The sequence below is a fragment of the Hyperolius riggenbachi genome, chromosome 2, assembly GCF_040937935.1.
Source record: "Hyperolius riggenbachi isolate aHypRig1 chromosome 2, aHypRig1.pri, whole genome shotgun sequence".
In the NCBI taxonomy this organism is placed as follows: Eukaryota; Metazoa; Chordata; class Amphibia; order Anura; family Hyperoliidae; genus Hyperolius; species Hyperolius riggenbachi.
This window is the reverse complement of record NC_090647.1, coordinates 521238686-521261949: the sequence shown is the minus strand read 5'-3', so window position 1 is coordinate 521261949 and position 23264 is coordinate 521238686. Positions and strand designations below refer to the sequence as shown.

General features: G+C 43.9%; 1 protein-coding gene across 4 annotated transcripts in view; it reads left to right on the top strand.

The window, feature by feature from the left end:
* APP (amyloid beta precursor protein) overlaps positions 1–23264 on the top strand; it is a 323251-nt gene that overhangs the window by 133724 nt on the left and 166263 nt on the right. For all 4 annotated transcript variants that reach the window (XM_068270592.1, XM_068270590.1, XM_068270589.1 and 1 more), the window contains exon 3: positions 15899–16028. In XM_068270592.1, coding sequence (XP_068126693.1) covers positions 15899–16028 — 130 coding nt within the window. The remainder of the gene's footprint in view (positions 1–15898; positions 16029–23264) is intronic.

Sequence of the window (23264 nt, the reverse complement as noted above, 5' to 3'; positions counted from 1 at the left end):
GCCAGCTGCACCCAAGTCTCCTGCGCTGGTTTCAGCGTGTTCGGCTTGTTCCAGGTCTATGGCTAAAAGTATTAGACACAGGATCAAGAGCACAGCCAGGCAATTCACAATGTTTCAAGGGAAATAAATATGGCAGCCTCCATATTACTCTCGCTTTAGGTTCACTGTAAATAACTACTAGTTAACTTATCAAGAATTTCTACAGTCATTACAGCCCCTCAGTACCTGAGACCTAATCATTTAAAGGGAACCTAAACTGAGACTGATATGGATTTTTCCTTATAAAATAATACCAGTTGCCTGACTCTCCTGCTGATCCTGTGTCTATAATACTTTTAGCCACAGCCCCTCAACAAGCATGCAGCAGATCATGTGCTCTGACTGAAGTCAGACTGGATCCGATCCGCCATGACTGTTATCATCGGATGCCGCAAAGCATTGTTCGCCTAATCGCGCACCTGTACCCACGTCGCAAGATCACAGAAATGACTGCTCGTTGCTCAAATAGTCGCCGGTCCCCAGAAGAATCGCAGACAAAATTGCAATATGGGTAGAGGCCTTTACAGCTTTAAATGGGGGGTTGCAGTCTGTGTGTCTCTCTCGCTCTCTCGCTTTCTCCCTCCTAAAAGGAAACAGCTGTTTGGCAAGCAGTTTTTCTATTGGGACATAAGATATAACAGTAGCATGCAGTGTAGGGATCAGTCAGGCCCTGTGTCTTTGTAGCGGGTTATACTGCAGACTGACAGATACAGAGTGACATCTCTTTAACTGTTGCTAAAAAGTAATTTGTAGCAATAACGTTCCAGCAAGCAAGGCATGTCATTCCTTATTGTGTCACATTGTGTGATCTATGGTCAGAGTTAAGAAAGTTACTTCTGTCAGAGCAGTCTGCGTGTGGCAGAGCGGATGTATTTATTGTCAGCAGAGATTGATTACGTTACTCAGTGTTTGTGTCTGTCTGCAGATTGCCACTGTCTTCCTCATTGTTTGGGTCCCGCCGCAGTCTGAGGAGTCATAGAAGGTTTGCCATGGGAAATAATTGAGCAGATCTAAAACTCCTGCTACCTCGGGAAGAAAAAGACCTATCTCTCTCATATATATTTTATATATATATATATATATATATATATCTATCTATATATATATCCTTGGTTTACATCTGGGCTAGGGCCCTGCCTGCGCTGAGTTTTATTGTTTTTGTGATGTAAAATGTGGGCCATTCAGCTCCCATTAAAAAGGAACAACTTTTCTTTTGAACTTGGGAGCACTCTGTTATCAGGATTGTTTGCACGGCCAGATAAACTTGTTGTGTTCACTTTTCATTGCTGTTGTTACCCTGCATGCAGAAAGGATAACGCAATGAAAAATGCCCAATGTAAAAGGGGCCTGAAGTAAACCTGAGATGAAGGAAAAAGTTGGCTTTTACTCACCTGGGGCTCTAAAGGTGGCCACACATGGTACAATTTTTCATTTTTTTTTCGATTAGATAATTTAGCTTGATTATTCAGTTAGATCGAATATAAAAAATTTTTTCCAGCATGTCCGATCAGATTTTTCTCGAAAAAAACAGGATAATTGTTCGAATTTCTTGATCGAAAAAAATATATTTTCAACTTTCATGCGATTCGATGATTTAGATCGAATAAACGGGAAAATTGAATGATTTTATTGTATCGTGTATGGGCACCATAAGAGACGCATATACCTCCAGCTGTCTCCCTTACTTGTCCCGAGCACTACCATGTCATATTAGGTGGCATGCAGTGTAATGTGTGTACTGATGCTGGGCTATGAGCTGGAGAATGTGCAGCATTGCCTCCTGTCTTGTGTCCCCGCGCTGCAGCACACTTCTGTAATGTCTCTCCAGGAGTGTAAATATTAACATTCGTCTGGAGAGCATTCCTGGCCACACTTAAATCACTTGACTTTTCATGTTCTCATTTAAACAAATAAGCAAACGCTTGCAAGGATTTATTTCTAGACTAAACATCAAATCCACATCACAAGTAGTTTCTCGCCTGTTGGGAGATGAACGCGGCTCTGCTGCCCCTGTGTCACTTATTCTCTCCATTGCAGACCATGCAGATCATCCAGGGGGCTCACTTCTTCCGCTGCACATTTGTTTCTGTTTGATTGCGAGGAAAGGATAATAAGCATTGTTTTATTAAATGGAAGTTTCAGGTTCCCTGGCCTATTCTGGCCTATGGAGCTGTGAAGGCAAGCAAAAGTCAGTCGGCAAAGCATTCTCTCCAGTAATGTTGGTGTTCAATTCGGGGATCTTGTATTGGGTGTTAGGAAACCTGAATTATCCCAAACAGCACACCTCAGCACCTGAGCAAGTGGACAGGGCCATGGTAGTTTATGGCATTGATAAACTATTCTAGAGCTTACATGTCAGACTCTGACCCGCAGGCCAGATCTGGCCCTCAGTCATCACATTTGGCCTTCAAGTGCTTTCCCCACTTTGCATTATGTTTGGCCCATTCTAGACCACCATGCAAGCTATACTGGGGGTAAAGCCCTAGATTACCAGGGAAGCTATATGGAGGAGGGTAAAGCACTAGACACCAAGGAACTATTTAGAGGTGGCAGGGGAACCACTAGACACCAGGGGAGGGAGGGGACCACTGGACACAGGGAGCTGTATAGGGGAGGTAGTGGGGCCACTAGACATTCAGGAACTGTGTATGGGAGAGAGGGACACTAGACAACAGGGAACTATATAGGGGAGAGAGAGGGGCCAGTAGACACCAGGGACAGTAACGAGAGAGAGAGATTGGTGGGCACTAGATAGATTGGCAGATTGGGGTATCCGGTGTGGTAGTTATTCCTCCAGACATAAACCATCAAGAGAGCAAAAGAATCTGGGCACCAGCTCCAAAGTCTTCAAATGCGAATCCCCTTTATTTCATCACCAGCGATTCCAACAGAGTGTAGGCCTGACAGCCGTTTCGTGGACACCAGGGAACTGCATAGGAGGAATGTGGACCACTAAACACCAGGAAACTGTATAAGGGTGGGAGGGGGACTGTTCTAGAGTGTGTATTTGCCTATAGTCTGAAAGCAAATGCTCCATCTGACTGTACATTATCAGACAACGCCATAGACATTGCAGGCTGAGGTCCCCTGAGGGTTTCAGTAGAGAGCCTTCAGCCAGAAGTTTGATGTTGAATAGAGCAACTCCTGGATGACATTGCTGTAGCTAGGCAGAGCTTACCTGATGCTCAGCCAAACAGTCTGTCTGATTTAAAGAGACACTGAAGCGAAAAAAAAACCCATGATGTAATGAATTGGTTGTGTACTATGAATAATTACTAGAAGATTAGCAGCAAAGAAAATATTCTCATATTTTTATTTTCAGGTATATAGTGTTTTTTTCTAACATTACATCATTCTATAATATGTGCAGATTACACAACATTCAGCATTCAAAATGATTCTTTCAGAGCAGTCTGTGAACTAATGACCTCTCCTCTGGCAGAGAAAAAGACATTTGTTTACTTACAGTTGAGATAATAAAAGTCAGATAACAGCCCTCTCCACGACTTTGAAAGTCGTAGAGATTAAAGGCCCATACACACGTCGGATTTCCGCGAATGAAGGGTCGTTTGAACGTCCCATCGTTCCGTCGTTCGCCCGCTAAATCGGGCGTGTGTACAGACTGTCGTTCGCTGGTTAAGAGTGAGCTTGAGCGATCCGCCGGGCGGATCGCTCAAACTCACTCTTATCAAGCGAACGACAGTCTGTACACACGCCCGATTTAGCGGGCGAACGACGGGACGTTCAAACGACCCGTCCGCGGAAATCCGACGTGTGTATGGGCCTTTATGGCTTTTTTGTATAGAGATAACAGCTGGAGTTTCTTAACTCTTTCTGTACTGGAAACCATTAGACTGATGTATCTGATCTTAATGTTTTATTTCTTAGCTGTACTACACATACAAATCATAATATCATATTTTTTTTTCCGCTTCAGTGTCTCTTTAATCACATTCCATCCAAGAATAATCATTGGGTGCAGGTGCTAATCATTCAGGCAGCAGATGCTTGGCTGGTTTTGGCGCTTTCAGCTAAGTAAAATATCATGTCTATAATTACCTTAACCACCCTGGCGTTCTATTGAGATCGCCAGGGCGGCTGCGGGAGGGTTTTTTTTTTAATAAAAAAAAAAACTATTCCATGCAGCCAACTGAAAGTCCACTAGAGGGCGCTCCGGACGCGTCATTCTGATCGCCTCCGGCGATCAGAATTAACAAGGAAGACCGCAATGAGCGGCCTTCCTTGTTTTGCTTACCTCGTCGCCATGGCGACGAGCGGAGTGACGTCATGGACGTCAGCCGCCTCCGATTCAGCGCTTAGCGCTGGCCGGAACTGTTTTTTCCGGCTATGCTGGGCTAGGGCGGCTGGGGGGGATCCTCTTTCGCCGCTGCACACGGCGGATCGCCGCGCTGTGGCGGCGTTCAAGTAGCACACGCGGCTGTGCTGCTTTTTATTTCATGGAAATCAGCCCAGCAGGGCCTGAGCGGCAGCCTCCGGCGGTGATGGACGAGCTGAGCTCGTCCATACCGCCCGGCTGGTTAATAAACGTCAGAGTGTAGACTTTGGAGAGCCCTACATAGACTTCAGGTCACTGAAAGTGCCCATACGTTGGCAGATGGGGTAGGAGATGCAGTCATCAGATAGATCCCTCTCTGATGGAATCTGATCTATTGCTGCCAGCGTACTGCACAGTAGAGCATTGCTCAAGCATGGAAATCTCAATTTGTATCTTTTGAGAAGTTTAGAGCTAGAGTTAAAAATTTTATGATACAAGAAAGAAAGGCTGGAATTTTAGAAGATAGGTTGTCTTAAACAAATCAGACATGGAGCTCATATGGCAAAAATGTATAGGTTTGAGTTAGGAGATGAGGGAACATATAGATTTGTATTATAGGACAACTCATAGGCTGTGGCTGTATTTATATTGTATATATATATTTTTCTCCTTTCTCTCTTTTTTTTTTTTTTTTTTTTTTTTTTTTTGTACCTATAAATTGTTTGGCAGTTTTTACTTGCACACTAAAACCCCATTATCCGGCACCGATGAGCATTGGCTAATGCCGGAAAAGTTTAGTTTCTGGTTGCTTAATAGTCAATGTTGAATATAGGCCTAGCTAAGACACTTTACTATTCTCCACACTGTGTACTTACCATAGACCCTGTATTAATGTTGAAATACAGTAATTAAAAACAAATTGAGACAAAGTACAGATTTAACTTAATGTAACAGAGACAAATAAGGAATGACACCGAGAGCCAGGTATAGTGTAGTACGTACTGGTAAGGCTGAACTGATAAAGTATCTTTATACTCACAAGCCAGGGTTACCACTCAGGCAACCACTGTAGATGCAGGTGGGGAGATCAGGCCTGTCCCCGCTCAGGATTAATAAGTCGCTCTCTGTAGATTAGAAGAAAAGCGTAACACCCCTCCACCAGGGGAGAACTCTTATAGTACAAGGTGAAAAGAGGCACCAAAAGAGTAAAAATAGATAAAACTTTTAAAACGAGGAGGCAGTGGTGGACTTACACAAAAATGTATTAATGTTTGAAACATAGAAAATTTATTGACGCACTCTGAGGTTCTTTGCAAGGCGTTTTGCAGGTATGACCCTGCTTCATCAGGGAATGGTGTATTAGTATATGGCAAATGCAGGTCTGTCTGGGCCAAATGCCATACTCTTACCCCATTGCCTGATGAAGCAGGGTCATACCTACAAAACGTGTTGCAAAAAACCTTTGAGTGTATCAATACATAGGCTATGTTTTAAACGTTAAGTTTTTGTCTCTACTTGGAGGAGGCACAAGTCCACCACTGCCTCCCCGTGTTTTAAAAGTTTTATCTATTTTTATTATTTTGGCGCCTTTGTTCACCTTGTAGTAATAATGTAACAGAGGTTTAAGTATAAAGAAGTGTAAAAGTAGGTGTATGTTTCTTGCCAAGGCCATGTTTTTTTTTTCTAGTAGCTTGAGACTTCTGGTTAACTGAGTTCTGGATATCTGGGTTTTACTGTATGTTAGGTATGGATAAAGGCCTAAATAGGTTTACATTTTTTTATAATACAGTTTTTAAATTACCTAAATTACCGGTATATGTTCATAAGATGGTTATAGCACATGCACCATTATTGACGGTAGTGTGTGTTATTATAATATATATTTAAATTCTGTATATGAATATGCAGTATAGTTGTTTTGTTACAAAAATCAATAAAATCTTTGAAAGAAATCTGTGTAGCTGCCTTCACCTGCCGAGTCCCCCAGGTCTCCCCATGTAATATCGATCGGCACCATTAACGGTATCTGAACGATCATAGGGTCGATTGTAAGAAAGTTTTTACCATTAATGTGCAGCTTTAATCTAATATTTAATTTAATATCTCAAATATGCCTGTTATGCGGGGTGGGGCAGGGGGAGCTTGGGTAGAGCCGGCTGGGAAACCATCCATATAGTTAAATAATGCAAATCTCTGAAGTTTTTTTTTTTTATCTGGCGCTCTTGAATGAAATGCATTATACATGGATGGAGATGTTTAAATCATGTCCTGTTTTTGTCTCTCTTTCCAGGCATAATTTTCTATTTTCTAGATGTAGGAAATAAATTGGGTTTGCCCCGTAGCTGAGAAAATCACTCAAAAACTGAATCGTGGAATAAGGAATGGTGCTCAGAACGTGTCTTGATCCAATGGCAGAGGACTGGCATCTCTCGCTTTTCCGCTAGTTACCGTACGTGTGACAGATTCAGACATCGCCTAAGTTACGGAACTTGGCGAACTTTGATCTGTTGAAGGGTGTCTATTAGGTTAGGAAACACGGGTTCAAATTCCTCACCTGGGTAAGGACAATACAGCTGCCCGCTATATAGGTTTCTGATGAACAACTGCATATGAAAGGCGTGTATTTATGTTAACCTCCTGGGCGATAATCCCGAGCTGAGCTCTGGGTAAGCCGCCGCAGAGGATTTCTCAGGCCCTAGTGGGCCGATTTGCATTTTTTTTGTTACACTCAGCTAGCACTATGCTAGCTGCGTGTACATGCCGATCGCCGCCGCTCCGCGTCGATTCGCCGCTACCCACCGTGTTAGAGCCCCCCCCCCTTCCCGAGACCCCGTGCGCAGCCTGGCCAATCACCGCCAGGCAGCACTAAGGGGTGGATCGGGACTCCCTCCGACGCCATGACGTGGATGACGTCATCCCGATCGTCGCCATGGCGACGGGGGAAGCCAAACGGGAAATCCCGTTCTGAACGGGATTTACTGTTTGCTCTGATCGCCATAGGCGATCGGAAGGGTTGGGGGGGATGCCGCTGCACAGCGGCTATCATGTAGCTAGCGCTAGGCTAGCTACATGATTAAAAGAAAAATAATAATAATTTAATAAAGGGCTGCGGCTCCCCCTGGCGATATTATTGTATCGCCCAGGAGGTTAAAGCACTAAAAGGGGCACCACATTTCATGGGTGCTGACCTGCTTCCCCAGGAGCTGCGCACCCGAATCAGGAGGCTCACCTGTCATGCTGGTGCTACTCCTGGCTTCCTCCTGTATCCGACGTCTTTTAAAATTGCCACAGTGAGCACTTGTACAACATGGCGTCACTACAGGTGGCGGGGTCACGTGGTACAGGCGCTTATGGAGGCAATTCTAAAAGATGCAGGAGAAGGCCAGGAGTCGCACCAGCATGACAGGTGAATTGACCACTGGCCCAGGGGGGGGGGGGTACACATACACTTGGTGGCAGACTGGCTAAGGGTCTGTCGGTCGTCAGGAAATCAAATGCCATGGGTTTCACACATATGACCCATGCGCCACCCACTGTTTACTATATCCAGAGTCAGCATCACGTGGGGGGGGGGGGGCAAAAAATGTTCACTATAACAGAAGTTTTATTATATCAGAGTTTACTATACCAGGCGTTGCTCCCATAGACTTATCATAAGATTGGGCCCTTACGGCCGAGGTTTCCCAGCATGCCCCATTGGTCCTTTCAACCAATTTCATCCAGAAGTCGATTAAAATGATCAATAGGGTGGTTATGCTGCAGCTTGATATCTACCAGATTTGATGATTTTGATCGAATTGGCCCGATATCGATGCCAAAAATGGAGTAAGGTATGGGGCCCATGCTAAAGTTGGCCATTAACGGCACAATATTTTCATCAGATGCGATCATTCGATCAGATTCTTGCCATCGAATTGTGCAGAAAATCAAGCAGTATGCGGAGAATTTGGGAGATCGGAAGTAATCGGAAGGTAATTATTGATTTGTTCCCAAGTCAGTTGATTAGGACACTTAGAACACTTTCTTTTTCAGAAACGATCATAAAATCCACCATTCCGATTAACAAAATTCTGTATTCCAATTGACCATTTTACGTTTATTTTCTCCACATACTGTATGGTTTTCTGTACAATTTGATCTTTAAAAATCTCATTGATCGCATCTGATGAAAATATTGTACCGTTAACGGGCGCCTTTAGGGCCTATTTCCACTACACCCAGATTATGGATGCAGAAAACTGACTCCAATGAATGTCTATGGGAAATCCGTATCAGAAAAATCGCGTTTAGTGGAAACAGGCCCATAGGCATTCATTGGAGTCAGTTTTTCTTCATCCAGAATCAGCGTGGAGTGAAAATAAGACCTAAGGGTCGTCTTCAGATTACCTGAAAGGGAGGGAGTATGAGCAGGCAGCTGGGGGTCGCTGAGTGTTTGTAAACTTGTGTAATACTTTTTTTCTCATTAAGTTAGCCAAAACTTTTTTTTAGAGCTTTTTGTGCGCAGTTCATTTTATATATTTTTTATTAAAGGACCACAATCACAAAAAATGTTAAAATACGTCTACACATACAAATACGAAGTAGGTTTCTTCCAGAGTAAAATGAGTTATAAGTATAGGTAAGTAGGCCTTACCTTCAAGAAGGAGTTTTCACATAAAAGGTATTCAAAAAAGTCTTGACTTTATTATGCACATAGGACAACGTGTTTCGCAGCATACACTTTTTCATCAGGTCAAATATTGTGCCATAATTCGATCGAGCATTAGTTCTGAGCGTCTGTGACCAGAGACACTTTGTCAGGCTTGTCTGGTCAATATTCACAGTTCAGGTCGTATGCCCATGTGACACAGAGCCCAGTCCGTAACACCGGCGCAAACTCCTACCTAACACAATACTACAAAACACCCTGCAGGCAGATGTAGCATACAGTCTAATAGGCAGTAGATTCAACCAGACAAGCCTGATGATACCTTAACGAGGTAATATTGGTCACAATGGATATCTACAGTGTGTATGTATGTATGTGTATGTAATATATATATATATATATATATATATATATGCAAGACAGTCACCTGAGGCCTAGTAGATGAGGCTATCCAGACAAATAGATCAAGTGGCAGAAGAGCCAGGAGCTCCAAGAAGCAGTTAGTGTCCAGGATAGGAACTTCCCACAGATAGTGTAGTCAAAGACAAGCCGAAGTCAGTCCAGGCAGTGTTCATGCAAATCAGTGTCCAAGCAGGCGGCAAAGCGTAGTTGAGATACAAGGCAAGGTTGGCAACAGGAGTCCAGCAGAGTATAAGCGTGGTCAATACAAGGCAGTGGTCCTCAACAGGAATCCAGCAAAGCTTAAGCGTGGTCAAAATACAAGGCATTAGGAATCAATAGTATACAGTGAGTGCTACCCAGCAACAAGCAAAAGCGAATGCCATCACGAGCGATGTGGGGGTGCTCGCCAAGTTTAAATACTAGGACTGACCAATCAGAAAGCAGAATCAAAAACAAACCAATAGTAATTCAGTGAATCAACTGAATGGGAGGGCGTCCTCCGCCTATCCAATGAGATCTGAGAAGCCTCCTGCGTTCCAGTGACCTCAGCGGCTCGCCGAGACCTGGAAGAGGAAGCTGCAGCCCAGGTCTCAGCATTCCGCCGCTTGCCAGGCACGGTGGATCTTACACACTTTAACCCGGGCTGAGATATGGAGGCTGACATTTTATTTCCTTTTAAAAATGCACATTGCCTGGCTGTCCTGCTGATACACTACCTCTAATACTTTAAGCCATAGACCATGAGAAAACATTGCAGATCAGATTTTTCTGACTGAAGTCTGACTGGTTTTCACACATGCTTGTTTCAGGTTTGTGTTTCAGACACTGCTGATAAGATCAGCAGGACTGCCAGGTAACTGGTATTGTTTAAAAGGAAAGAAATATGGCCACTTCGATATACTTTGGGTTCCCTTTAAAGTGATTTGTTTATTGCCATTAATAGGGAGCACGGAAGCACAAGCCTCACCACAGAATTAGGATGACGTTCCTGCACAGAGTGGGGTTTAGAATGAATTCCCTGCACCACTAGAGTCTATTCCAGAAGGGTGACTTTTCCCTCCTCTCCCTGGTAAAGTGATGCAGTCAGCGGAAGGCGGTGTGACAAAGGAGGGGAAGGGGAAGCAAATGAATAGCAATTTACATCTCCCTTTCTCCAGGACTCCCAGAGGACGCCTCACGCAATCATTTGTAACTGTCGCTGGGAGCACGAGAGGCTTGCTACCAAGTCGGGGGTGGTTTGATGTAATGCGGAGCCGGGCTTTTTCATTATTTCTCTGTGTTTATTATTGCACAGTTGCACATCCTGAGGAAATAATTTTAGCGGGAGCCATTATGGGGAGTGTAATGCTATTCACCAGTGGAATTACTAAACACACTCTTACAAACGCAGCTTTAATGACTACATTGCTCACTGTCACCGGACGCGCTGTCTGTGCCACGTGCCTCCCATAATGCTCCTTGGGCCGTGGCTTAAGCATTCCTTTTATTACTTTAGTTCAGGCTTAAAGCAACCCTTTACTTAACCTGTACCTGACATGACATTATGAGGTAAATGTAAATGTACCGTCCCAGTCGTACGTGGAACTTACCTTGGTTCTGTTTTTTTTCTTTTTCGGACCATTATAAGGGCTATATAATAAATACACAACTATTAACCTTGTCGGAGGAGATGGATTGCTATTTAAAACACAACTTTTATTTGTACATTAAAAAAAAAATCTATCCAGAAGCTAATAGTAAAGTGCCAGTGATTACTTATACGAGAGGAGGAGGAAAAGGTTCTATACTGCAAAAACCTCCAGTCAATGGCATAACTGGGATTGCCCCCCCTCTCTCTCTCTTGCTAATATTTAATACAACATCCTATAACCCCACACAAATCCAACATGTTTCGCAACGGTCTAAGGGGGGGCTTCGTCAGGGGAAAGAAAGTACTAAGTGCTAGCTCTCAGTGCAAATATAAATATGGAAATCACAAAAATGACAGCCTTTCTGGTCTATCAGCAGCCAACCGTGTGAACAGGTTGACCTCCTTTCTATACTGTTGGGGGAGGTGTTCCTGTTGCCAATTCCTGGCACCGCCCATCTGGCTACTTTCGGTTGGGTCCCTTCTATTCTTAATAGTGTATTGAATCTTGCGGGACGCTTCCGCTATTTGCCAACCTACCCTTTGTCTTCATTATCTCTCCATGCCATACCATCCAGGGTACCACCTCCAGCCCTCACCACCAATCATCAGTCTACAACAGGGGCCATCCACCAATCACAACCTCCCACCATGTATTTGCAGATTTTGTGTATGGCATTATAATGCCCGGTACACACCATGCAATTTCGGGTTGAATCGATAATTTCTGACAGGTCCAATCTGATTCCTGATCATTTTTCTGATCAATTTTTGTTCGGAAGTGATCGAAAAATCGATCAGGAAAACTATTGACTGGAAATTGCATGGTGTGTTCCAGGCATTAGCGCTAAAGTTTCATACACACACCAGAGGTCTCAGCTGACAATCTATCCTACAGCATTGTTTAGTATCGCTAAACAACTAGTGATAATACTAAACAATGCTGTAGGATAGCTGTACACAGGCTAGATTGTCAGCTGAGACCTCTGGTGTGTGTATGAAACTTTAGCACTAATGCCTGAAACACACCATGCAATTTCCCGTCAATAGTTTTCCTGATCGATTTTTCGATCACTTCCAAACAAAAATTGATCAGACTTTATCTTCTTTTGTTCTTTTGTTTCCACGTTTCTTTCCAAGTGTAAATGGCTAGCCGTAAGCAAGTCAGTTATGGAGTAATATGCCAAGTCAATCAATCTTTCACAAATAAGAAGTTTGTCAGTTAGTGTTTGATTAATTCGCCACACTGCATGCTCATTCTTGTGAGATATCAGCAAAAATCGAATGGGCTGCAAGCCCTGTACTGCTTGATGCAGGGTAACTGCAGCCATCGGCAATCTTCCACTCCTCACCACCCACTCACAAGAAAATGTCCAGTCACACTGATGATCTATAAATTGCTCCAAATCAGTCCAAAACGAGTCATTCAGATGTGCTGAGGGCAACAGATGGCCAACCAGTGAAATCAGCCTGAAAAATCAAGATGTGTATGTCCAGTTTACGAGGTTTAACAATCCATGGCTATAAGCCAGTCTTAAAGTATAACTGTCAGGCATAAAATAAAAAAAATATTTCATTTTAATCATGACGAGTTGTAGAATACGTTTTGGTGTGTCGTAAAGCTTGGACACACGTCACATAAAAAATGGTTGGGGACAAAGTCAATCCAACATAAAAAAGTAATTTTCAAAATTATGATCAAACTTTGCAAAGTTTTAGCAAAATTATAAGAGACATGTGGTAACATTTTAACCCAGATAAGTTGTAGAATGGAGTTTAGAAAGTTTTTTTTTAGGGTTGAGGCCCATGTCTTGTGTATTCTTTTTAGTCACAAACTGAATCAAAAGCAATTAAATTTTCGCATATTCTGTACCAAAATAAAAGACTTGTAAAATAAAAACCGTTACAGAATATGAGAGAAAAAACATGTATTGTTACCTTAGGAACTTGGCTTTTTAAATAATTATACCATGAGGGTATATTACTGTTTTTTGCAAATAAGGTCTCGTAATCATCAATGGTGTACAATGAGAAATCAAAAAACAGAAAATAGGCACCTTTATTTCCAAATACAATATTGTCACCATATATTGCACAGGAACATAATCTAAATTTTGTAATAACCAGGATGGATAAGCAAATACAATTTGTGGGTTTAACTTATACTTAGCACTGTTTATTGTAAAGCTATAATGGATGCAAATGGAGAAATAGTGTTGTTTTTCTATTTTTTACCTTCATTTAGCTTTAAAATGCATAGAAAATAAGGTATTTACTGAATAAAATGTTTACACACTAAAAGCTTAATCTGTCCTGAAAAAAACAATATATAGATCATTTAGCTGTGATAAAGAGTAATAATGTTATTGGCGAATGAATGGGAGCAGTGCTGATATGTGATAGTTGCTCTCGTCCTGAAGTGGTTAAAGGCTATTATGCCGTTGAGTATCTTTTAGAGCAGAGAGGAAATTCTGAGTTTAGGTCCACTTTAAAATTGAAATCCATTTCGTACCATTGGATTAAGCATCGAATTGGAATCCAATTTGTAGATTATACCTTTGGAAACAAAAAATGTCCTTAAAATGTTATCAACTGCAGGAGATTGAAAGCTTTGCATACATTATACGTTACTTACAAGCATTTCAACAATGAAAGCCCTTTTAGTGGCTTTTCAATTGGGGACGGAAGGATGGAGCCATAGAGGCTTCCCAAGTCTGTCCTGCCTTGAGCTGTACGAAGCCTGAAGTTAGATTGCCCAGCTAGCTCATGATGAGCCAGAACTCCTAGGACTGTGTAAGGGGCTGAAAGAGACCAAAAAGCCTCCTTACTAAAATAGGTAGCAGGCAAAAAGAGCGCCGGTTGAGAGTGGACGAAAAAGGTGCCGCCATAATGCAATTATCGTTATTACGGCGAAAAAACAGAAAAAGGCGCCGCCGAAAAAAATATCATTACCAACATTAGAACATTATAGTTTTTGAAGTAGTTATCATTTTAGAAGCTTGCAACGTTTTAGTTTTTGTCATAACATTTCGTTTGTATGTACAGATTTTACGTTCTCAAAGATATTATCGTTTCTATGTGTAAAAGGGTGTTCCTACAGAGGAAGGGGTTAGGGTTAGGCAACACCGGGGGTGGATAGGGTTAGGCACCACAAGGGGAGTGGTCAGTCAGTCACCAGGGGGAGGGTTCTGTGTGAGAGTAGGGTTGGGTTAACCAGACTCTGTAACAAAATTTTCAGCCTTATTTCTTCTATCCTATAAGTTCCTTTACCTGTTCTAATGTGATCTGTCTTACTGCAGCCTTTCCTAGTTGCACAGTGGCTGTATTATCTCAGTTATATAATCTAATCTTCTTTCCTCTGACGGCTTTGTCGGGCTCAGGCACTCAGGCAGGAATGTGCTGGTCTGCTTGTGATAGGATAGAAGCTATACACACCCTCTCCACGCCCCCTGCAGGCTCTGTGTGAGTCACAGACGGAGATCCTCTCAGCCTATCACATGCCATGTCTTTTGTTTGTAAGCACTGCATAAAAATGGCAATTACAAGCCAGGATCTCAGCAGGGAGTGGCAGAAACAGCACAGAGGGGCACAGGAGAACATAATGAATAGAATAGTATGCTTTTTATTGTAAGAATTTTAGAGTAAAGATTCTCACTTAACGACCGCCTAACGACGATAGGCGGTGGCTGGTCGTAAGTGGTTTTACATGGAGACAGCCGCTCGTTCGTTCCATGTCAGTTCACGGAGGTTGTCTCCGTGAACAGCCTGCGAGCCTCCGATCGCGGCTCGCAGGCTAAATGTAAACACGTGGTGAAGAAATCCCCAGTGTTTACGTCGCACGGCGTAAAGGAGATCGCCGATCCCTGGCCTCTGATTGGCCGGGGATTGCCTGGCATCTGATGAAGCCTATCAGAGGCAGTACAGGATGGATCGCTGTCCTGTACCGCCCATGGGAAGGAGGGGAGGGAAAGCGAGGGAGGCCGAATAGCGCTGCGGAGGGGGCATTGAGGAGGGCCCCCCCCCCCCGCTACATGAAAATAGCCGGCGGCGATCAAACCCCCCCCCCCCCCAGCAGGACATCCCCCTAGTGGGGAAAAAAGGGGGAAAGTCTGACCGCCCTGCCTGCAATGTGATCTGTGCTGTGGGCTGAAGTGCCCACCCAGCACAGATCACTCAAAATGAGCCCGGTCCTTAAGTGGTTAAGCTGTATTGTTGAATTATGTAACAATTTTTAACGTTATTATATTTTCATTATTTCCTTTCTGTAATTACAATGGTATTTATCGTTAACCAAGTTTGACAACTGTGTATCGTTATCAGATTTCGTTATCCACCCGAGTTATCAAGCCAAGCCCTTTTTTCACTGCACCTTTTTTTCATGCACGCCTACAATGCTATGCAAAACAGAAGTTTGCCTTCTTAAAACAGAAGATATTTGCAATTCTTCAGGTTGGCGTGAGCTCTGAGGTGTCCCACAATGCATCACTGCTGAATTTGCAAATCATCTTTGTTGTCCCAGATAGCTAACCACACCTCCAGAACTGTTGGAATGCAATGATCTGTCAGCTTTTTAATATTACAGTGCAAAACCTGTGATTGAGATATTAGATTTCTGCTGAGATCTGGTCCAATGAAAAGTGGTTTTTGAGCATAACTGCTATTTTTGGAGGACCTCCTGTTATCCTTGGCGAGATCCTGCAGACCCCAGTGGGACAGGCCTGTGCTCGGCATCTGTGTATATGGTGGTTACCTGTTTTGGGAGCCCAGTTTTGTGAGCAGGCAATGTGTAATTTATGCATTGAAAGTTGTAGAATGTGCTGCTCTCTTGCTGGCTCCTGGTGCTCCTGTGTTTTGGAAGGTATCCTGGTACCCGGTCTCTATCTAATCTGTTCATGTTTCCTCCCAGGTCTACCCAGAACTGCAAATAACCAACGTGGTAGAAGCCAACCAAGCAGTAACCATCCAGAACTGGTGCAAGAAGGGGCGCAAGCAGTGCAGGAGCCACACCCACATTGTGGTCCCATACCGATGCTTGGGTAAGTAGCCTTCCTCATGCCATTATTCTGGTGTAGCTCAATAGCAGAGATTGGTCAGTGAGATGATGCAGAATTATGCAAACGTATGCAGCTTGAAAATTGATTAAATTTAGTTTCACCTTGGCTGGATTTGATTGGTCCGTTTTCAACCAGCATATATTTGCATTTAAAATTTGCATTCACTCATTAGTGTTACAGGGGCTTACATGCTTTATTGCCCTCTGACGCTTGGATAACCTTCCCTCATCCCAGCATCCCTGAGCACTGCTGCTAAGGTACATAGAATGTGACACTTGTCACATGACTACTGTGCTGCAGGAATATGCAAGCGTCACTCCTGCATATGTGTTATACCGGGATAATTCATGTAAGATTGGGTATCCTGGGAAACTCCTTGCATCCCCCTATAAAGGCCCATATCCACCATGCGTTTTTTGCAAACTATTTTTCATGATGAGCAAATTTTTTTTTAGCGATATTGCGCAGCATCGTTTAACAAAATATTGCTAAACTGTTTTACAACGCACACTACATGAGGCGATCGTTTGTCTTTGAGCAATTAAATTGTAGAGGATTGTTTCAATCATCATTGTCTTTCGCAAGTTTTGCCTTGATCGTGTAAAGGATCGTTCGTTTATGGCAACGCCAACAACGTTTGCCGATTCGGTCAGATGGATTTGGGAGTGTTCTTTTGTCAGTGGAGATCCCCGATCCATCGTGCCTTGGGTACTCAGCTTAAAGAAAATCTGTAATGTAAAGAACCCCTGCGGTAACACCTACCCTCCAGGGATCCGCAGCCTTCACCTCCAGGCTTCACTATGGGGAGGATCGGGACTGCACATGATGTCATGTCCGATCGTCGTGTCATGTCCGATCTTGCTGTGACAATTTAGTGCCCTCTCAACTCCACCCCCAACTCCCCCCCCCCCCCCCCCCCCCCATACACGCCACTATTAGTGCCTATGTGCACAGGGCACTGCTGCGTGCGGTCCTGAGGTAATTGAGCTCAGAACGATAGTGTACTAATAGCTGTATTAGTACACTCATTCTGAGCTATATCACCCCAAGACCGCACACAGCACAGCTCCACAATAGCGGCAAGTACAGGAGGCGTTACTGATGACTGGCAGAGAGGAGGCGGTACTGACACTCCCTCCCCGCCCATCCTCTATGTTCCAGTCAAAGATTTCGGCTGAGCAGGACGGGGTGGGAGGAAGAAGCTATGATGTATGTCACAGCGCAGCAAATAAAAAAAAAAATTAAAAGTATGCTGTTTTGAAGGGGGTTGAGGGGTTCTTTAAGATACTCTGAACTCCCGCCATCTCGCTATATGAACTGTTTTATGCCCCTTTAAAATTCCGCACGCGGCATGTCGCCGGCAGCGTGGAATCTGCTTCCTTTATTGCGTGTCACGTTGATTTATCACAGCTGACTGTGTTTTATGACACCTTCGAAAATCTCCCATCAGAACGCGTGATTTATGCCGCAAAATTAAAGAAGATTCATACGTAGCATTTAGCATGCCTGCATTCTGCTGGGTGGCCATAATTATATTCACAATATTCTTTTATGCTTCATAAAATCCCTTTTGGTGTAAAATGTAATGATTATGGCGAAGTAAAACGATACTGCATTATTAGTTACTTTTAATGCAGTTAGTTTATTTAGCTTCACGCCGCTCACTTGTCTTTTGTCTCGTCTTTCGCTGCGGGGATTTGTATTCGGAATGAAGTGAAGGCTGGGATCATGCAGGCCCTGGTGGCTGCCGTACACTCAACTAACCAAACTATTATTGTTATTAACAGAGGCGCTTGGCTGTTATTCAGACTCAAATTAGCTTTCTCCGTTGTTTGCCTGATGGGGCGGGACTGTACCTGCGAAACGCGGAGCATCTAATAAATGTTACTTTTTTATATAAAAATGATTTTATGTCGGTCTATCTACGAAGGAGATCGGTCCACCATAACTTCGCCCTTTTTAAATGGTTTAGATGTTTTTATTCCACTTTGGCGTGCCTGTTCAAATATCTATCCATATTGTTATTGACATTTATATACCACCGACTTGTTCAGCAGTGCTTCACAAAGTTAGTAATTATGTTATTAGCTGATCAATCACTGTAAATAGTTTAAAGGACAACTGAAGAGAAAGGGATATGGAGGCTGCCATATTTATCTCCTTTTAAAGAGAATCTGTACTGTCCGATTTGTACAGGAAAAAAACATACCAATAGAGTCACTGTGATCTCCTGGATCACTCTTTGCCGTTTCCGCCGCGATCCTGGCTTTTAATCTCCAGTTTTAGGCAAGTTTACAAATAAAAAACCATGGCAGCTAACCAGGAAGTGATGTATGTGTGTATTACGGTATACTGCAAGTTTTTATTACATAGTGAATGTTCTGCACTGCAGTCAGGGATTCTCAGTTTCTCAGCCTGGGCAGCTCCCTCCCCCCTCAGATAAGCTGAAATTGAGAGCAGAGACCTGTCTGTGAGGGATGAACAAAGCACACACACAGAGCCTGCAGGGGGCGTGGAGGGAACGTGCATAACTTCTCCCTATCACAGCAGAGGCAGTGCATTCCTCTGGGTCGACAAAGCTTGACAAAGAAAAGATTAGATACATTACAAAAACAGTGCAACTATAGAAGCTGCAGTAATACAGAGCACATTAGAACAGGTATAGGAACTTATAGGATAGAAAAAATAAGGCTGAACATTTTGTTACACTCGCTTTAAACAATACCAGTTTTCTGGCTTTCCTCCTGCTCATCTGCCTCTAATACTTTTAGCCATAGACCCTGAACAAGCATGTCGCAGATCAGGTGTTTCTGACATTGTCAGATCTGACAAGATTAGCTGCATGCTTGTTTCTGGTGTTATTCAGACACTACTGCAGCTAAATAGATGAGCAGGGCTGCCAGGCAACTAGCATTGTTTAAAAGGAAATAACCCTTCCTAACCCTAATCACCAGGTGCCTAAACCTAACCCCCCTTCCTTCTTAAACCTTAACCCCCCTCTGTCCTAAAGCCATATGTGGCAAGCATGGTAAATTTCAGTGCCCGGAGGCGACTAATCAGCAGCAGTAAAAGCCACGATTTTTATGGCAAAGAAGGTAATGTGCGGTGCGCCCAAATTTCCGTCTTTTGCTGCAAATCTTTCACGAAAGGCATCTAGGGCAGCGACGTTTTTTCTGCAAGGGCTCCTGCCCCCTTTTTACGGTTTCGCCCATGGTGTTATTATAAAATTATTTATAACATGATGTAGCTGATGTGAATCCCATTCTGGTTATGAAGCCAGGCTTAGCTGTCTCCAGGGTGATCCTGTCCATCTCTGTGTGGTAAATCTGCCCTGCCCTCCTCATAGCGTCACTCAGGCTGGGGGTAGATTTGTATGCGGTCCTGCAGGCTCTCGTGCTGTGTGCAGTGCATCTCTGTGTGGTAAATCTGCCCCGCCCTCCTCATAGCGTCACTCAGGCTGGGGGTAGATTTGTATGCGGACCTGCAGGCTTTCATGCTGTGTGCAGTACAGCGGGGCACCATTGCTGTTTTGGCACCGCTGATCTCCTCAAGTGAACATTCCTCCTTGTTTGATAAATTTCCCTGTTGGATGATCCTGACTAACAAATCCCACAGTCCCTGTCTCTGAATATACATAGATTTATTTTTTTTCTTTCTCTTTTGTATTAGCCTGGGTAAGGCTGAGATAAAGAGATTCAATTTATAATGCATGTGTGGGGGCTTCACGGCCCACAAAGGAGTGTGCTAAAATATGTACAGGAAAACCACACCACGCTCCCTACTGAGGCTCAAGGGTCCACAAGGGTGGGTGAAATTCATTGAATTATTTGAAAAAAAAACCTTTTTGTTTTACAGTAGAATATCCTAATAGTAAACTCCCAAGGCACCGAGCCAATTTTTTTACTATATCAGAAGTGACTATATTAGAAATCGTCATATTAAAGCACATATAAGGTATACTATAGAACAGGTAGTCCCAGTTAAGGCGATAGGGACTGCCCCCCCCCCACCCCCCACCCCTGCTCGTGCCTCTGCTCTGCAGTCAGCTTGCACAGGAAGCATAGGTCTCACTAGTCAATGCAGGTGCAGTACCATTAGTGTGTTTTCTGTCCACATTTCTGTGCAGTCTGGATGATATTCTAGCACTGCAGCCAAGCACAGGCAAGTCACAGATGACCGGCAATTCCCTCAGTAGTAAAAGCAGCAACTTACGAAAGAAGCATAGGTCTCACCAGTACAATGCAGCTTGTGGTGTCTCGCCCATGCATCTCCCATGCATTGAAGTAATCCTGGCGGGTCCAGAGTAGTGGAAAGATAGAGCGCACTCTACAAGTTGCTGCCAGCCTGCCCACAGGTCATGGTTCTCCGACTGATGTATGACGCATAAGCCTGCCCACTTTCCACAATATCCAGATACGCAATATTGCAGGGGCCACAAAACAGGTTCACTATAACCAAAGTTCTGTTATATCAGGGTCTACTATACCAGGAATTACGTCCATATGCCTAAAATGGTGCTTGGCTGGGACCTGGACATTTTAGTTTACTGTACCCGAAGATTTACTATCTTACTATCTTCTTATCTTACTATCTTATCCGAGTTTAGCACAGAAGAAAAGCAAATGCTAGTATTTTGTGTAGGTTTAGGGAGGCGTGATACGACCCACAGACAGCAGAGCCCAGCACTGCGCACCACGGCTTCCGTGCAGAAGAAGAGGAACACTGATTAGTGCGTCACTCATCGCTCACACGTCTTCTGACGTCTTGGAAAAAGTCTCTGCATGACTGATCAACAAATCGCTGTACTTTCTGAGTAGAATAGGGAATAAATAGTTCACCATGCTTAAGCGGCATCTGTCTGTTCTCGGAATCACAGATAAGATCGTTACCGGCCCTTCATTGCAAGTTGCACAAATCCTTAGCAACAGCATATGCTAGATTGACCATTTTGCTGGAATTGATTGTTTTAAAGTGATACTATAGAGGGGGTAGGGGGAAAATGAGCTGAACTTACCTGGGGCTTCTAATGGTCTCCCGCAGACATCCTGTGTTGGCGCAGCCACTCACCGATGCTCTGGCCCCGCCTCCGGTTCTCTTCTGGAATTTCTAACTTTAAAGTCAGAAAACCACTGCGCCTGCGTTGCCGTGTCCTCGATCCCGCTGATGTCATCAAGAGCGCACAGCGCAGGCCCAGTATGGTCTGTGTCTGCGCAGTACACTCCTGGTGACATCAGCGGGAGCGAGGACACGGCAACGCAGGCGCAGTGGTTTTCTGACTTTAAAGTCATAAATTCCAGAAGTGAACTGGAGGCGGGGCCGGAGCATCGGTGAGTGGCTGCGCGGACACAGGATGCCTGCGGGGGACCATTAGAAGCCCCGGGTAAGTTCAGCTCATTTTCCCCCGCCCCCTCCTACAGTATCCCTTTAATGAAAATAGTCCAGAGGTACTGAATGCAGCAGCACATGAAGCGTTGTGTTTCGTCTGCATGGACCCGGCACAGACGCCTTGGCTTTGACACTTTCCTGGAGATGGAGCTGTTCACAATCAGTGTGATTGTTTGCAGAGGCCAATATTTTGTTCTGCCTATCATCTCAAAACTAATCAGGACGACTATTCCCCGTCAGTGACCTATTCCTGATGCTCCCCCTTCCCTACATCTGGATGCTCCCACTGGTAACCTAAAACTCTGACTCCACCAAATACTCAAATGCTGTACTGAAAATAACATAATGAATAGAAGTGTGTATTTTTTATATTAATTTATAGATTATTTATATGTATCCCAGGTGGCCACAGCTTTAGTCCTGCCAGGTGATCTGTACAGAATGTTAGTTTCTGAGAGTTCTGTGCACAGAGGGGAGATACTGCATGCTTGGCAATTGGAAAAAGCCATCATTTCCCTTAATGAAACGAGATTCTGCCAACTGTCAGGACCGTGGTCATGACATCACACTGTGGGAGGTGTTTCACCACAATATCAGCCATACAAACGTCCCTGATGATCTAATTGAAAAAAGAAAAATATTTCTCATAAAAAAGGGGGTATCCGCTACTGATTGAGATGAAGTTCAATCCTTAGTTAAAGTTCCTCTTTAAGAAACAAATCCAGCATTTAAGTCTATGGTATGGAGTAATCAGTCCTCACCAAAAGGAATAGGGCCAACATCACTTAGGCCAGTGTGTGATCTCTGTGCTGAGGCCTCAACGTCATAGGAGGTCCATGTAGTTGATTCTGGAACGAGGTCATGTTCTACTTGGCTGGCTTCACCACCTCATTCAAATGGTGTGGCTGATGCTGAAACCGCACGGACCTACGCATTGCACAGCCCCGGAATGACCTACTGTACTTCACTTTTGTCTCCACACACTGGTCAATACTCAAAGTTTCAAAGAGATTTATGTTGCACATAGATAAGGAAAGGTTTGGTGCACAGAGACTGGGGATGTGTTACTCTATAGGGTTTAAATCCCTACACAGGTCAGCTGTTTAGTGCTCTAGAAATGTTATCTGAAGTTTTGTGCTCTATGAAGTCTCCCAACAGTGTAATTTTCTGCAGAGGTTTACTGAGGTTTTGTGCTCTAAAAAAGGTGTTCACTGAGGTTTAGTGATTTGCTTAGTTTCTTCAAAGTTGCGTGCTCTCTAGGGGTGCCCAGAGGCTCAAAGAGATTTACTGCTCTGTAGAGGTTCACAAAAGTTAGGGGCTCCGCAGAGGTTCCCCAAGTTTCACAGATGTTTTGTACTCCATGGAGGTTCTCAGTTCACAGATGATTATATTTCTGCAACGGTTCCCAAAGTTTTATTTCACAGCAGAGGTTCAACAATGTTCAATGTTCTGCAGAGGTTTTCAAGTTTCATAGAAGTTCAGAACTCTGTAGATCAGTGTTTCTCAAACCTGTCCTCATGACTCCCCAACGGTGCATGTTTTGCAGGCAACCTCACCTATGCAGAGGTGGGTCATAGTGTCTCAGCTGCATGGAATCCACAAGGACAGGTTTGATCGAGAGGTTCACAGATGTTTAGTGCACTGTATAGGTTCCCCACAGTTTAGTACTCTATAGATCAGGGGTAGGGAATCTATGGCTGGAGCCAGAGGTGGCTCTTTTGATGGCTACAACTGGCTCACAGTTGCAAACAAACAAACAGAACATTTATATTGCGCTTTTCTCCTGGCGGACTCAAAGCGCCAGAGCTGCAGCCACTAGGACGCGCTCTATAG